This window comes from Pelodiscus sinensis, chromosome 2, assembly GCF_052426305.1.
Source record: "Pelodiscus sinensis isolate ZL-2025 chromosome 2, ASM5242630v1, whole genome shotgun sequence".
Lineage (NCBI taxonomy): Eukaryota > Metazoa > Chordata > Testudines > Trionychidae > Pelodiscus > Pelodiscus sinensis.
The window spans coordinates 117,245,133-117,261,453 of record NC_143053.1 but is presented as its reverse complement, the minus strand read 5'-3'; the positions used below and the strand labels follow the sequence as shown (position 1 = coordinate 117,261,453).

General features: G+C 44.1%; 1 protein-coding gene across 3 annotated transcripts in view; it reads right to left on the bottom strand.

Moving 5' to 3' along the window:
• Window positions 1-13,622, bottom strand: part of FAM217A (family with sequence similarity 217 member A) — a 36,373-nt gene extending 22,751 nt beyond the window's left edge. The window contains exons 1-9 of one of the 3 annotated variants that reach the window (XM_075921322.2): window positions 12,953-13,457; window positions 12,764-12,869; window positions 11,934-12,018; window positions 11,818-11,843; window positions 10,919-10,942; window positions 8,445-8,516; window positions 8,252-8,331; window positions 2,954-3,090; window positions 68-2,789 (exon numbers count right to left, since the gene is read on the bottom strand). In XM_075921322.2, coding sequence (XP_075777437.2) covers window positions 3,000-3,090; window positions 8,252-8,331; window positions 8,445-8,516; window positions 10,919-10,942; window positions 11,818-11,843; window positions 11,934-12,018; window positions 12,764-12,869; window positions 12,953-13,017 — 549 coding nt within the window. In that variant the 5' untranslated portion in view covers window positions 13,018-13,457 and the 3' untranslated portion in view covers window positions 68-2,789; window positions 2,954-2,999. Of the gene's footprint in view, window positions 1-67; window positions 2,790-2,953; window positions 3,091-8,251; window positions 8,332-8,444; window positions 8,517-10,918; window positions 10,943-11,817; window positions 11,844-11,933; window positions 12,019-12,763; window positions 12,870-12,952; window positions 13,458-13,477 lie in introns of those variants that run through there. The other 2 variants (XM_075921317.2, XM_075921315.2) reach the window with 2 other exon arrangements.
• Window positions 13,623-16,321: the final 2,699 nt, after the last annotated feature.

Sequence of the window (16,321 nt, the reverse complement as noted above, 5' to 3'; positions counted from 1 at the left end):
ACTAGGCGATAGTTATTTAAGACATGTGGGTCCAGGGAAGGCTTCTTGAGTAATGGTTATACCACTGCCTCTTTCAAGGCAGTGGGAACCATACCAGATCTAAAAGACGCATTAATAATCCCCTGGACCCAGCCAGTCATCCCTTCCCGGCTAGATTTAATAAGCCATGAAGGGCAGGGATCAAGTGAGCACGTGGTCGGTCGCACTCCTCCAAGCACCTTGTCCACATCCTCAGTCTGCAATAGCAGAAACTGATCCAAAGAAAAACAACTGGGCAGTGCACTCAACACATTCTGTGCCCTACTTACATAGCAGCCAGAGTCCAAATCAGACTGAAAGTGAGCGATCTTATCTGCAACGTGCTTCGCAAACAAATCATAGCAGGGAGCCAAGAGCTCCTCCATTTCATCATGAGTGCTAGACAATAACAAACCCTGCACCACTCAAAACAGTTCTGCTGGACGGCATTGTGTGGCTGCAATACGGGTGGAAAAGTAGCTTTTCTTTGCTGTCAGCACCGCCGCAGAGTAAGCTCACAATTCAGCTCTAACATGCAATCGATCGGACTCAGCTCTAGTTCTCCTCCAGTGGCGTTCTAGCCGTCACAAAGACCATTTTGCTGTCATCAATTCCCCAGAAAACTAGAGAGCAAACTTGGCTCAACTAGCCCAAAGAGGGTGCTTAGGAGCAATCATATCAACTGCCTGGGCTACCTCAATGTTCCATAAACTGACTAGGGCATCTATAGGACCATTTGCCATAACGGCTGAACAATCCCTCAGAGACCTCAGGAAGCCCTCCGGCTCCATCAGCCTCCGAGGGCGGATCATCTTAATTGGTCCCCCGCATCTGTGGAGGGGAAGGTCAGCAGATAGTCTAAACTTGACTAGGTAGTGCTCAGTCCATGACAAAGGGAGTGTAACCACATCCCTTATCCCAAGAACCCTATCATCTTTAGTCCAAAAGCCTAGATCGAGCCTAGATGACCTGCAACATGCATTGGGGCAGTTATTTCTTGGGATAGTCCTAGGGTGGTAGTGGTATCCATAAAATCTCAGGCCAGACCAGACAGCATAGCCTCGGCGTGAATATTAAAGTCCCCCAAGACCAGAAGCCTCGGGGTCCTCAATGCCATGTCCCAGACCACCTCAAGCAAAGTGTCTGCCATACAGCAAGATGGACACAAGCAGCATACCCAACTTATCATGGCCACCCAACATCACATACACTCAAATATAAAAAACAGGACTATGTAGCACTCTTTAAAGTGCTACATAGTCCTGTTTTTTGTTTCAGCTACACCAGACTAGACTACACGGCTACATTTCTATCACTACTCAAATATAACATTTTGTTGGACCAAGGCCCTAGCCAGTGAGATGATATCTCGATAGACAATCGCCACCCCACCTCTCCAACCATTATGCCGTGGCTGATGCTGTACCGAGAACCCAGCCAGGCAAAATTGGGAAAAGTCAATGCCTCCCTCCACTCCCAGCCAGGTCTCAGTGATACAAGCCAGGTCAGCCCCTTCATCCAAACTTGTCAGAAGTAAGAAATGGATGCAGACATGCAAACCATTTTAGCTGGTGAGGAGCGGGATGGAAATAACTCAGAACTGCAACTACCCCCACTAAAATTGGTGTTTTGAACATGAAGGTTATGATGTCAATGCCTGTGTAGCTGATGGTCTCTTTTTCTGGAACCTCTGCCTCTTTTGTACATTTTCATAAGATCTCCAGGGGTTGGCAAATTGAGCAGGACAAGATCCCTGTGCTGTCTGGGACTTACTAAATTTATACTCAAATGTGTAAATTCTCAAAGACCATGAAGTGGCTCTGGAATCCTTTAATGTATATAGAGATTTGTCTGCATTCTCCACAAACAATTTTCAACTATCTAAAGGGAGTCCCCATCAACATATGCTTCGGTGCACATCACAAAATTTATTCCGCACCTGAATAGAAAAATTAGAAGGAACAGGGCTTAGAGCTCAAGCCAGAAGGCCCTTCAGATGACTATTACCTTAGAAACAGAGTGGGCAGCTGAAAGTAGCATCCAGAGAGGCCTGCAAGAAGCAGATCCTCTGTAAAAATTGCCTGCAATTGGTCCCTCTGCTATGGTGGTAGAAGCTCAATAAACAAAGTGAACTTTGAGTAGTTCGTAATAATATTTCATCATCAGCACCTGACTGTCAGCAATTCTAAAGTGCAGAGATATTAACAAAATGATTGAGGTTTTCCTGTATTATGTTGTATGGTGTTTCCTTAGCAAAATGCAGGACAATGTAGCACTTTAAAGACTAACAAGATGGTTTATTAGACGATGAGCTTTCTTGGGCCAGACCCACTTCCTCAGATCAAACACATTCATGTACAGCCTTGACAAGGGAGTTATGAAAGGAATGAGAAAAGAGAATCTGTGAAACCTTAGATGGAACATAATACTTCTAATCAGCCCATTTACAGGTAGGCAATATTGTTGCTAGGCTATACCAGATTACTTTTGCAAGACACAGATGAGCCTCATCATTCAGGTAGATGATGCTGCATGCAAAATATCAAGCAGTTTATCTTGTGACTCCTTAGTCTCCTCAAGTGGAATTTGAAAGGAGCCAGTTGTCCATTCAACAAAGCCCTGGAACTGTTTGAAATAAGCCATCTTCCAGGGATGTTGGGACAGGCATGACTGCTTCAATGGGGATGAAGAAGAGAGGTTGCTTGGCAGTGTGACCTCTTTGTCCACTCATCTCCTGTCCCTCAAAGGTATCTTCTTCTGGATCAGGCCTTCTTGAAAGAGAGAAGGGGAAAAACTGTCCACCCTTATTGAGGCAACAAGTGATGCTAGGGCTCCGAGAGAATTGTTGGCAGTATGCTGCCCATGGATCCCAGCATAGCCAATGAAGGGAGTCCATATGGTATACATGGAGGAACCCAAAATGTAGATTCCTTACCTGGGGGATCCAAGCTTCCTTTCCTAGAGTCTTCCATTTAGAAGCTCTATGAAACTGTTGCACCAAAGTAGTAGAGACAATCAATGTACTCAGGAGATTGATGGAGAGGAAGATCAGCCCCTGGCCTGAGTAAGAAGCTGGACAAAAGAGTTCTTCATCATAAAGAGGTATAATTTAATGTAATGTATTTAAATAAATGTAATATTCCAATTCTTCCTAGGTATTGATTTTAAGGGCAGGCAAAAACTATATTGGGGAAACACACACACCAAGTGTAACAGACCATACACCTAGAATATGCAAGGAACTCATAGAGGAGATATCAGAGCCATTAGCTATCATCTTTGAAAAGTCATGGAAGTCAGGAAAGATTCCAGAAGACTGGGAAAGGGTAAATATAGTGCCCATCTATAAAAAGGGAAATAACTTTGGAAACTACAAACCAGTCAGCTTATCTTCTGTGAAAAGATAATGGAGCAAATAATTAAGGAATTCATCTGTAAGACAAGGTGCTAGGTAACAGCCAGCATGGATTTGTAAACAACAAATCATGTCAAACTAATCTAATAGGTTTTTTTGATAGAATAACAAGTCTTGTGGATAAGGGGAAAGTGGTGGACGTGGTAAACCTAGACTTTAGTAAAGCATCTGATATGGTCTTGCACAACCTTCTTATCAATAAACTAGGGAAATACAACCTAGATAGAGCTACTATAAGGTGGGTGCATAACTGGCTGAATAATAGTTTTCATAGAGTTGTTATTAATGGTTCACAATCATACGGGAAGGGCGTAACAAGTGGAGTGCCTCAGAGTTCAGTTTTGGGACCGGTTCTGTTCAATATTTTCATCAGTGTTTTAGATATTGGCATAGACTGTATGCGTATTAAGTTTGCAGATGATACCAAACTGGGAGGGGATGTAAGTGCTTTGGAGGCTAGGGTCATAATTCAGAATGATTTGGATAAACCGGAGAAATGGTCTGAGGTAATTAGGATGAAATTTAATAACGACAAATGCAAAGTACTCCTCTTAGGAAGAAAAAAATCAGTTTTGCACATACAGAATGGGAAGTGACTCTCCAGGAAGGAGTATTGCAAAAAGAGATCTAAGGGTTATAGCGGACCAGAAGCTACATATGAGTCACAGACACTGATGCAAAAAAAAAAAAAAAAAAAAAAAAAGCAAACATGATTCGGGGATGCAGTAACAGGAGTGTTGAGAGCAAGAGAAGTATTTCTTCTGCTCTACTCTGCACTTACTAGGCCTCAGTTGGAATACTCTGTGCAGTTCTGAGCATTACATTTCAAGAAAGATGTGGAGAAATTGCAGAGAGTCCAGAGAAGAGCAACAAAAAGGGTTAAAGGTTTAGAAAACATGAGCTATGAGGAAAGACTGAAAGAATTGGGTTTGTTTAGTTTGGAAAAGAGAAAACTGAGAAGGAGACATGATAGCGGTTTTCAAGTTCATAACTGGGGGTTACAAAGAAGAGGGAGAAAAATTGTTCTCCTTGACCTCTGATGATAGGACAAGAAGCAAGGGCTTAAATTTCAGTGAGGGAGGTTTGGGTTGGACATTACGAAAAACTTCTTGTTAGGGTGATTAAACACTGGAATAAATTGAGTAGGGGGGTTTAAAACTGGGAGAGCCAGGCATATTCATCCAGCAATCCAAAGATTCCTGCAGGGGAAAATCTGAAAGGATAATGGTCCTTACAACAATTTTAAGTACTACTAACAATAACTAAGCTAACTAAAACTATAAGAAAAACTGTAATTGAACTAAATTAGATATGGACTCCATCTCAGGCTAAGGCAGTTGAGAAGGAACTCTGTGGATGGTTCATGGTACAGCTCCACATAGCTACAATGCAGAGTGCAAAGCAGAGCACATGCATGAACCAAACTGGTATTGCTCTCTAAAATCTCTGATCAAAGGTATATGGAGCACATGTGCATTTGAAGTAGAGCACCCATAGGACACTACTTGAAGAAGAATTGTTTTATTGGACAGACTGCTGCAACTTTCTTTTTCTAATTAATTAAAAAGGCCACAAGAGTTTGCATAGTTTAACAATTAAAAGGCTAATGAACCTCGCGTGTACAGGTAAATATATGCACATTTCATATCTGAATTACTGATTACATTAATTTTATCTACAATATATTAGAGAATTTGTGTGTCAGTCAATCAGTCAGTCTCTGTACCCATCAAAGTCCATTTGTTCAAGAACGCCTCCCAAATGGTAAGAGATAGGACCACCACATTTGCTATGTAGCTTCCTCTTATCATAACTTAAAGCAAGGTCAGAGCTTGGTTGTGACAAGACAATGGGATTTATGCGGAATGTGACTGTCTCACATCAAACAGAAAGAAGGGTTTGATAGCAGGGACAGTTGTACCCCAGAATGACCACAGGGGAGCAGCAAGCACAGGGGACAGCTATACTGCAGACTGACCACAGAGGAACAGCAAGCAAACATATTACTAACAGCCCCCGAGAGCCACGGAGCAGCCCCCACTGCCTCAGGAAGCAAAGTCGCTGCCAGGCAGCGCAGCAACCATCACCACCAAGAGGAGCCGCTGTCCGTTCCCACTCCTACTCTGAGCCTCTCCCCACCTTCCAACCCCATGTTGAGATCCCCACCCTCTGCCCTGACTCTTGCACCGCCCCCCCCCCAGCTCCCTGCCCTGAGCCTCCCACATCTCCAAACTACTGCCCTGACTCCTGAGCAGGTAGCTGGGGGGGAGGGTGGAGAGAGAGGGAGAAGGTGAAGTGTGCAAAAGGATCCAATAAATGCTGGGTAAATCTTTTAGTATCCAATATTTTAGCTAAAGATATTTGAACAAATATCTAGCAGATGGAAACATTTATTAAATCTTATATGTAGCAATAGATTGAACATGATTGGTGTAGAGTAAATTCAGAATAGTGTTTGTAATCCTGTGGATGCATTCCAACCTGAACTGCTGTAGCCAGACAGGAACCCCCCTGTAACATCCATTTTTGCTTGCCTGGAGCACATAGGGCACACAGAGCAGTAAAATCAGCATAGTCTTTGAAAGCCTTGACAGGAGGCCCAGATATGCCAGCTCACCCAGTGACCCTGGACAACTATAAGCAGAGATAAGAGGGTGGTCGAACTAATCGCTGACCAAGAGGCTGCCGAGGAGTGCCCTTGACTGAAACCTATATTGATATGAACACACACTTGGTGGGAAGAATCTCCTGCCCAGTAAAAAAATGTCCAGCACTAACAATTTAATTTGCAAGAGTAAATTAAGTTGAAATTCCCTTGTAAGGACTGGCGTCACAAAGACAGACCAACACAGTTTGGCATCTTAAATAAGAAAGAGGATACGGGCCCCTATGGATATAAAGATGGGTCCAGCAGCACGCTTACTCTGAGCGTCAATCTACCATCTATCTGCTGGTCGGGTTAGGTGATTGGCCTCCTGAGGTTCCACGGGGATGCCCACCTCGTATTCGTTTTTCCTAGGAATTGAGGGACCGGCCCTGGCCTGATACGCTGGAGTCGAGAGGCACAGAAGGGGGTAAAAATTGTACCTGTATGTGTCCTTTGTCTTAAGTGTACACATAGATTTAGAGCTCTTTAAAGATTAAGCTGTCACTTGGTACCATTATTTCTATTTTCTATCTTTATTTTCTTTGTAACCATTTTTAAGATCTATATTTGCTAGCAGTTAAGAAATAGAGCAATAGCCATTGTAACCGTATGATTTATAAGCTTCTTTAATAAACCTGTAACTGTTTAAGCTTTAACCTGACTCCTTCAGTTGCTGTAACAGAACCAAGAACAATTTAAAAGAACTCCAGCCAGTCATAAGGGACAGATACAGGCAGAGCTGGGCATTTGGATCATGTCGCTTCCAGAGGACAGATCCGAAGGGGCATCTCTCAGCCTTCCCTAGGCTGCCCGGTGCGAAGGGATCATGTATCCTAGCAGTCAAAGTCTGAGATGTAATAAGCTCTCCCTGTAAACTCTGGGGCATCTGTCAGCCTGTTGGCTGCCCACTGCGAAGGGACCTGGTCCTAGCGGTCAAAGACACGGACGTTAAACTTCTCGGGGTGCCCGTCAGCCTCCCTAGGCTGCCCGCTGAGACGGGACCTTGTGTCCCAGCAGTTGAAGACTCGGGTGTAACATACACACACACACATACTGCCCTGACCATCGACTGACAACTACTGAGCCCCGTAAATTTATCAATAGTATCTCTGGAGATAACACCAAAGACTAAATTTGTGAACATCACACTTAAACCATTCAGTGTTCAAATGGAAGTTTTTAAAAAACATAACTTCCTGAGGCTTCACCGCCCCCCATTTCTCAGAACATTTGGTATACATGCAAAGACAGATCTATAAGGTCCTGGGAGGTTTTCAAGGCTGAGAGTGGCAAACAGCTTTAATGTGCCACAACCACCCTCTTATTCTCCTATTGCTAAAAGAGAAGAATGAAGGGGGCTCAGCTAGCAGGAAGAAGGGGAGGGTTTGAACTACTGCTATATATGTTTGGTGCTATTCCATTAACATGGAAACTGAAGACTGACAGAGTGCATAAATGATTTATTGGAAAAAAAGTTAATTAATTGCATATCAAGATGGCAAACAAATATCCTTTGGGTTTAACTATACAGGCAGTCCCCGGGTTACATGGATCCGACTTACATCGGATCCCTACTTACAAACGGGGTGAGGCAACCCTGCACTAGCTACTTCCCCCCAGCAGACCAGGGAGACGCGAAGCTAGCGCCCCCACCCCCCCAGCAGACCAGGGAGACGCGGAGCAGCTTTTCTCAGCAGACACCTCAGCTTGAGAATAAAGGACTGAGGGAAGTGAGGTGTGGGAGAATAAAACTGAGCTCTGGAGAAATGTTTGGCTAGAGTTTCCCCTACAATATGTACCAGTTCCAACTTACATACAAATTCAACTTAAGAACAAACCTACAGTCCCTATCTTGTACGTAACCCGGGGACTGCCTGTAGTGCAAAATATTTGTACCCTAGAGAAGATTAAAGGCATTTACTAAAACATCAGAATTCATAACTCTGTTACCTCATTTTTAACTAAAAACCCTATGCACTGATTTATGAAATGCCTTTGAACTCTGTTAGAAAATATAAAACTGACAATACACCATCAGTTTCTTCACAGAGTGTTAAATACATTGCTTAGGTGCAATTATCTTGCTTATTCAGAATGACTAAAAATTACTTTTTAAAAAAACTGTTCATTTTAACTGGATATAGGTATATTATGAATAAAACATTTTTTACCTGTTCACAGTAGTATTGCTTTGATCGTGTGTATATGTCCAGGAATTAAACATTCCTTCCTTGCTATTATTTGGAGTAGGCTGCAATAAGCAGAAAGCATATCTATAAAAATACTACTGATATATTTTACAGTAAGTACCAAGAAAGCAAAATAAAATAAACTGCATAATTAAAGTTATTTGATAAATCTCACCTGGGTTCTTCTAATCCTATTTTTGGACAAACTGAGATCTGCCAGTTGTTCCACTGTAGTTGTGTATGCTTCCTGTAAAACAGAAAAGCAACTACAAATATTTAGTAATAGAAGATTTACCCAACATTGCTCAGATCCTTAAACTCAGTAAATTTTTGTTTTACTTCATTTAAATCATTGCTCTGGGGTGGGGCTAGGAATGAAGGGTTCAGTATGCAGGCTGCCCTGGGGACAGAGAACTACCTCAGCCTTCTCTCACCACAGTAACTTGCAGCCAGGTGAGAAGTGCCTGTCCATGGCCGCTGCAGCTCCAGTGGGCACAGCTGCAGGAGGGGTTACATGTGCCCTAGCTGGGACTGTTCCAGGTTCATTTGCTCCCTGCACTCCCCAGCCAGACTGAGGAATGGAGCAAGCAATGCACTTTCCCCTCACTACCTGACAAAGGAGAACAGCCAGTAATGTTCCGTACAATTGGAAGAAAGGAAGTTGCAGCCCCACCCACTCTCCCTGAAGTGCACCAATAGGATGGGAGGCTTGGAGTTGGGTCATACCTAGCCAGCTCCTATTACATGCTTGGTGATTCTCTTTTCTGCATGGTTTTATGAGTCCCCATACATGTTGGGAGAGAGCTTCAGCTCCTCCCTCCCTCACCAAATCTTTACCTTGTTTTAAGTTACAATGAGAGGAAGATACATACAAATTTGGTGATCCTAGTTCTTACTGTTTAGGAGGAGTTCTTGAACAAACAGATGGACAGACAGACTCACTCACTCTCACAGACAAACACTCTCAAATATATAATAGATGCAGGAAGACACTTTTCAGGCATAGCCACTTATTTATCTTGGATCTTTTCGTACAAAAAGTGTCCTCAGTTAAAACCATACATCCCCATTTGCATCAGTGAGGTTTCAAGTGTGTAACTAAGAGTCAAATTTAGCTTTCAATAAAACGTGTGTGAATTTAGTGCTCACAAAAAGTGATGTCTGAGAGGCCTGGAATCTCACAGAAAAAGTACAGTACATGAGTAGGGCTTTACTAGGGATGCGAAAAGGTGTTTATTAAAGTAAATGTTTAACTGCTGAAAATTTCAGCAGTTACACACAGAGAGGGGAAGTCAGCTCCACAGGAGCCAGTGCACCCTCTCTGCCTCCCCCCATTTTGTTGCTGCCTCTGATACAGAGACAGCAGCATGGGGGGGGGGAGGTGGGAGCTGGTGTGTGCAAGGAACCGGCTTTTAAGCCAGCTCCCCATGAGCACTGCCTGCCACCTTCCCCCCCCCCCCCCCCACAGTGCTGCCTCTGATATAGGGTCAACAGTTTGGGGGGGAGGGGAGGCAGCTCCGTGGGAGCCAGTATATGCGGGGAGCTGGCTTAAAAGCTGACTCCTTGCACACACCAGCTCCCACCAGCCCTCCATGCTGCGGCCTCTGTATCAGAGGCAGCAGCATTCGAGTGGTGGGCGGTGTATGTAACGGTGCATGTTAACCTATGAGCCCAACCTCATTGCTTTAACATCCCTATTCTTTACGCAGCAATGTTGTTCAGGAGGAATCACTTCTCTACAGGGCTAATATTACTCATAGTACTAGTCTCCATGCTCATTCATTTTTTGACCTCTCTGTTGAGACTACCAGTTCAGACAAGTTGTGAATACCGCAGACAAAGAGAGCCATGGATTGGCTGTGTCCCTGGGCTAATCTGATTTGTCACAGGTGCTCAATTCTATTAGAATGTGCTGTTAAGAGTACATGGAGGAGCAGCAACAGTATGCACCTGGAGCAGCAAGAAAGATTCCTGCTGTGATCAATAGGCCTACTGAGCTGTAACTCCTCAGGCCTTGTTTAGATGTGTCAAGCTACTGAAGTCAGGCAGTAAATCAGCAGTGCTGCTCAACTCACCCCATGAAAATGAATGAGTTAGTCAACCTTCTATTGAGAGCATCATTCTGCTACCAGGTTGGGCTGACAGTACAGAGATAAAGTCCTACCCCACTGTCCCATCATCTCTGAACCCGGCCTCAAGATGGAGATGAGAGCAAGAGCAGAGGGAGTCCTGCTGCTTCCTGTCAGATTGGGAAAGACGAGAAAATAGGGAAGCTTTTATTCAGACTGAAGATTTCCTACCCTGAGGCATTACTGGTGAATTCTGCAGAACTCTGAGCTACCACTGACTTATTGCTCTAATTCAGAGCAAATGAACAGAATGTGACAATAGCTTTTGCCGTATTAAGGGACACAACTGGAATGTTTCCCAGGGCCTTTCAGGTTTGCTTCAATTATTCTTTGTTCCATTATAGTTGCTAATCACGATAACAAGCTTTTTTGTGTTTATGTATGTTTAACTGAGACGATGCACATGTGACACGGACACTTGCCAAATTAATTTCACATAGGCTGCTGAACAGCCACAAAGTGAATATTTCATATTTTTATCTAAAAGATAATAAAATCATGTTTTAGGGACTGTTCTTACCTGCATATATGTAACTCCCCTGGACTGGAACACAAGATAAAATATATAACAACGATAGCATAGATTTTTGTATTTGCTAAAAGTCTCTATTTTGCAGGTTTAGAGTCTCCAATCAAAACAGTCTTCTTAGTTTGTGAGGTGTCTAGTACACTGATATGATTCTTCACTTTTTAACACAATAAATACATCTCAAAGGGTACGTCTAGACTACAGGGTTTTGTCGACAGAAGTTTTGTCGACAGATACTGTTGACAAAGCTTCTGTCGACAAAGAGCATCTAGACTACATTCAGTTCTGTCGACAAAGCAAGCTGCTTTGTCGACAAAACCCTGTAGTCTAGACACAATCCTACATGCAGTAACACCTTCTGTCGACAGAACTCTGTCGACTGAAGGCGTTATGCCTCGTAAAATGAGGTTTACCAGCGTCGACAAAACTGCTGAGTTCTGTCGACGTTATGTCGACAGAACTCAGCGGTAGTGTAGACGCAGGTATAGTTTTGTCGACAAAAGTCCACTTTTGTCGACAAAACTCTGTAGTCTAGACACACCCAAAGTTTGACCCCACACAAATGAAAGAGAGCAACTTTAACTCTTAAAGAAAACTTGGAATATGAATACACAATTGGTCAATTACCATAAGAAAGCTTTTAAAAAATGCCATTGCCTATCCATATCTTTATCTGAAAGTTATTTTAATAAAAACAATTTTTCACAGTGGAGCCATAATCCCATTTATGGTTTTTAAAGCAGCACAACAGTGGTTTAGTCCTTTTCACCGTGTCTGGTTTGTTTGATTGATTTTAAAAATCAGCTTTTAGCTCCAAAATCTATTAAGCAAATTAGAGATAAATTTTATTTCAATTACTGTCTAAAGACTGATATTCATTCCACTCTTACCTTATGAAACTTGCTTGAAAGAACACCTGTAAGATAGCAACAGTTGGATTGTGCTTACTTCAGTTTTCCAGAAAATTTTTGTCCATAAAGAACTGCAAATGGCTGGGATTCCTTACCTCCTGTGCCAATCTCATCTCTTGAAAGACGGAATTTATTTTCTGGAAGATGGACATCATGTTCCAAATTGCTGGTATGTATATTCTATAACAATATATCAACTTCAGTAAGTGCAAAAACACAGAAACTAAAAATATATGGTAACTACAACAATTTAAATATAGGTTTAATAATTTTATGAGATGGAGTGAGGAAGTGGCAAATGGAGAGAGATGTTAACAGGAATAGCTGTAGGAGAGAGAAATTAAATTAAGTTAAAGTACATTATTGCCACCTGGCCTGCTGGGTGACCTTGGATAAGTCACTCCTGCCCATCTGTGTCTCAGTTTCCTCATCTATAAAATGGGATAATATTGACTTCTGTTATAAAGTGCTGTGAGATCTACTAATTAAAAGTGACATATAATTGTTAGGCGTTATTATTACTTGTACCAGACTAAGAAACACACAAAAGATAATACTGTGCATTCAAATAGCACCTTGAATCTCAAAGCAATTTACAGATCACAGTCCTGATCCTGCAGGGAGCTTTATGTGGGCACATTCCCCCCCGCCCTTTGCAAAGTCCCATTAATTTGACTGGGCTCCGGAGGGAAGAGAGGGTCTGCACGTACAGGATGCACCATAGGAATGTGAAACGGGCTCGCTGGCAGTGACTGAAGAGCACTGAAAGGGGCGTGCAAGCAGGACACTGGCACCAGAGCGCGCGGATCCGCAGCTCCCGGGCACGGGGCGACTGCCCTGACCCCCGTTTGGCGCCCTGGAGGGCAGGGCGTTCCGGTGTCGTTGCAGACACCAACCAGCGGGCGCGGGGCGGGGGGTCCTGTACCTGGCGGGAGTCGGAGCCGCTGGCGAGCGGGAGGCTGGTGCCATAGATGCCGCCGGTGAAGTCCCCTCTGTCCACGGCGCTGCAGTGTCGGCTCCGCCTGCCGAACCTGGGGGAAGAGAGAGAGCGCAGGGGCGTGAGGGAGGGGGGCAGGCGGGGGCGGGGGCGGGGGCCGAGCCGCCCCCCACTAACCCTCCGAAGCTCCTGAGGGCCCCGGGAGTCTGGGCGTCGGCGGCCCCGCTCCCGGCCCGGCGCATCGGGCGCTCCCGGCTTTGCCGCCACCTCGGCTGCCCCCTCGCGGCAGCGTCCCCGCCCCGCGTCACACGGGGTCACTATGGGAACGGGCCCTGCGGCCGCCCTGGCCCCGGGGGGGCCTGTCACCCGACCGGCAGCGGGCGCCCCACAGGGCCGGGGGAGCCGCCGACTCGGGGCTCTCCCTCCAGGCCCTCGGCAGCCGCCCTCTGGCCGCAGCGCGCCCCGCCCCCCCCGCCGCTCAGGCCGGTGTTGCGGGGGAGGCTGCCCTGCTGCGCCCTGAGCCCGCGCTGCTGCTGCTGCTGCTGCTGCTGCAATTGCCCCTGTTCGGGAAGGTTTTAGAGCAGTTCAGACCCAAGGCTGGTGCCCTTTAGTTTTATTATAGATTTATGGTCGGGGCAGGGCCTCTCGGCCCCAGCAATCTGGCGCCTGCTCCTGCTGCCCAAACTTGCCCAGGCCACCAACCTCACACGGGACAACCGTGTTTTCTTAAGCAACAATAGGGCGCTTCTCCCCTGCCTTCTCTGCCGCTCCCATTTTCTCTCCGTTAAATCCTCTTCAGTCTCACTCTTTCAACTCCGTGGCGTTTTGGATCTGAGCTTCTTCTCTTTCTGTCTCCGTGTCTCCTCCCCACCTGGAGTATTTCCCTCCTTCCCTCTTCTCTTTCATATCATCTTCATCCTCACTACAGCTTCCCTCCCGCCTACGTTTGTCTGTCCCTACCTCTTCAACTGATTCACTTCCCCACCAGCGAGGAAATTCCCATTCAAGGCCATCATTTTCTCTCTTTTTGGATACTGCAGGTCCCTTGACTGTGGCCTCTCCACGTTCCAGTTCTCTTGACAGCAGTATATAGATTATTAGTACCTGATATTTTTTACTCATATGAAAGAGCGCAATTGTATAATTTCTCAGAACTCAGGTAAGTGATTATTTATTGGATCTAGTTTGTATGTGCCCTCCTTGTCAAGCACCAATCTCCCCACTCTATTTCTTCCCACAGTCTCACCTCTTCCATATGGAGTGTCATCTCAGCTGCCTTGACCTGCTGGACTAGCCTTTCTGTATATCTGTTCTTGACATATTTTTCCATTGCATCTCACTCCAGTACCAACTTACATGGTACTGCTTCCATCAATAATGCCAGTTTGGTGCAGTAGCTTCTCTCCAGCTGCTTTTATTACATTTGGGGACATAATAGCTATGCCAGAACCAGACTCTCTTTAGCTTTATGTCTCACTGTTATCAGCAGCTTCCTCATGAAAGGTTTTCCTACACTTATCTTTGACACAGATATCCATCTCTCAACCACTCTCTTCAACTTCATCAGACTCTGTAGAGATCATGAATACATCCTATAGAGAAGATCTGTTCTTCTGAGTTTTCCTCTGTAGGCTATAACAGAAATCCTTCTCCAAGGACTGCCTCCTCCTTTCCTGGGTTAGTTCATGAGGATGAACCAGAATAATATCAGGATGTCAGCATTTTCCCTGTCATTGCAGGAGACACTGTTTTGTCTCATTACAGGTTCTATGGATTCCTTTACTTTATTTTTATATGCCCTATCCTTTTGGTAAGCAGTTCTGGCTTTACTGGAACCCTTAATTTGTTTAAATTGCTGTATATTCTTTGAGAATCCATTTGTCCAGGAACAGGTTGTGTCTTCCTGTAAAGCCTTCAAGATCAGTGCAATCATCTTATCAAAGTGATCCTCGTGACTTGGGAGAGGAAATCCAAAGCGTGAATGATTGTTATATGTATCCTTCTCTTCCTTTGACAACTCCATTTTTGCTGGATGAAGTGGTCAGTCTATCTATGATGGACCATTTTAAGGTTTTTCAAGATCAAGAGAATGGCTGACGCCTTACAAATCCCTTTGGAAGTTGTACAAGAATAGTAACAAATTGATTGATGCATTACATTCTGTCATTCAAGGTCAATTGGCTATGTCCATACACATAGGTATTCTTGAACCAGTCAGAGATTTGTGACAGATCTAGCCTTCATCTTTACAGCCCTGTGTGGACAAAAAAATTGGCATCCGCAACTGAATCTGCAAAATTGATCTGCGGATATCTGCATCCATATCTCTAAAAGTGGATACCTGCAGATATAAAGCAAATATGTGCATTTTCAGAATTCTACATACAAAATTTGTATCCACAGCGATATCCACAAAAATAAGCTGTGGATATCCACATCTGCAGATGTGGCTACCCATGGATATAAAGCAGATATCAGCTGATTTTCAGGGCTCAATCCATTTTACCTATCTCCTTCCCCCTCAAAAAAGGGCATCTACAGGCAGTCCCCGGGTTACGTACAAGATAGGGACTGTAGGTTTGTTCTTAAGTTGAATTTGTATGTAGGTCGGAACTGGTACATATTGTAGGGGAAACTCTAGCCAAACATTTCTCCAGAGCTCAGTTTTATTCTCTCACACCTCACTTTCCTCAATCCTTTATTCTCAAGCTGAGGTGTCTGCTGAGAAAAGCCGCTCCACGTCTCCCTGGTCTGCTGGGGGAGGCGCTAGCTTCGCGTCTCCCTGGTCTGCTGGGGGGAAGCAGCTAGTGCGGGGTTGCCTCACCCCGTTTGTAAGTAGGGATCCGATGTAAGTCGGATCCAAGTAACCCAGGGACTGCCTGTATTGTAAATAAGTTTACTAATATCAATCTCTACTTTTTTTAGTCAAGAATATCTTATGCTTTATTTGAAAGCTTATGGTTTAAATTAAATTGAAACTACTGCTCATTGGCACTAACACACTTCCTAGACTCCTTTTCCTCATCGTGAAATCTATCAGCTCTATTGTCGTGGAATAATATGTGGTCCTCCAAGTAGTGTCATCAAGTATTATTGAGATCAAATTCTCTCTGTGCACATCGCTGAATAACTTTGTGGCTGAGACCCAACTCCTTCATAACAAGTAGGATAAATTGAATGTACAGTGCTTAGAGAGAATTTAGCAGTCGCCTTTAGTATAAAAAATAGTTTCTGCCATAACATCATGATTAGAGGAGCTTGACTAGAAGAGCAGAGAAAATGTGACAAGAACTATGCTGGGGGATCAATTTAGTTAATGGTTTACTATAAGTTTAACTACATGGAATATTGCCATTAAATCACAAGAACAAATTATGTAGCAGTTCACAGTTCATTACTAAAACAACGAGGAGTCCTGTTATCTGTCAGGGAAGGGGAATAAGTCTTCTTCACTTAAAAAACCACTTTCACATCCTATAAGTATCAATAATAAACCAACATAAGACCCTGAAAATATAATAAAATTGGTCTATAACATAAAAGCTG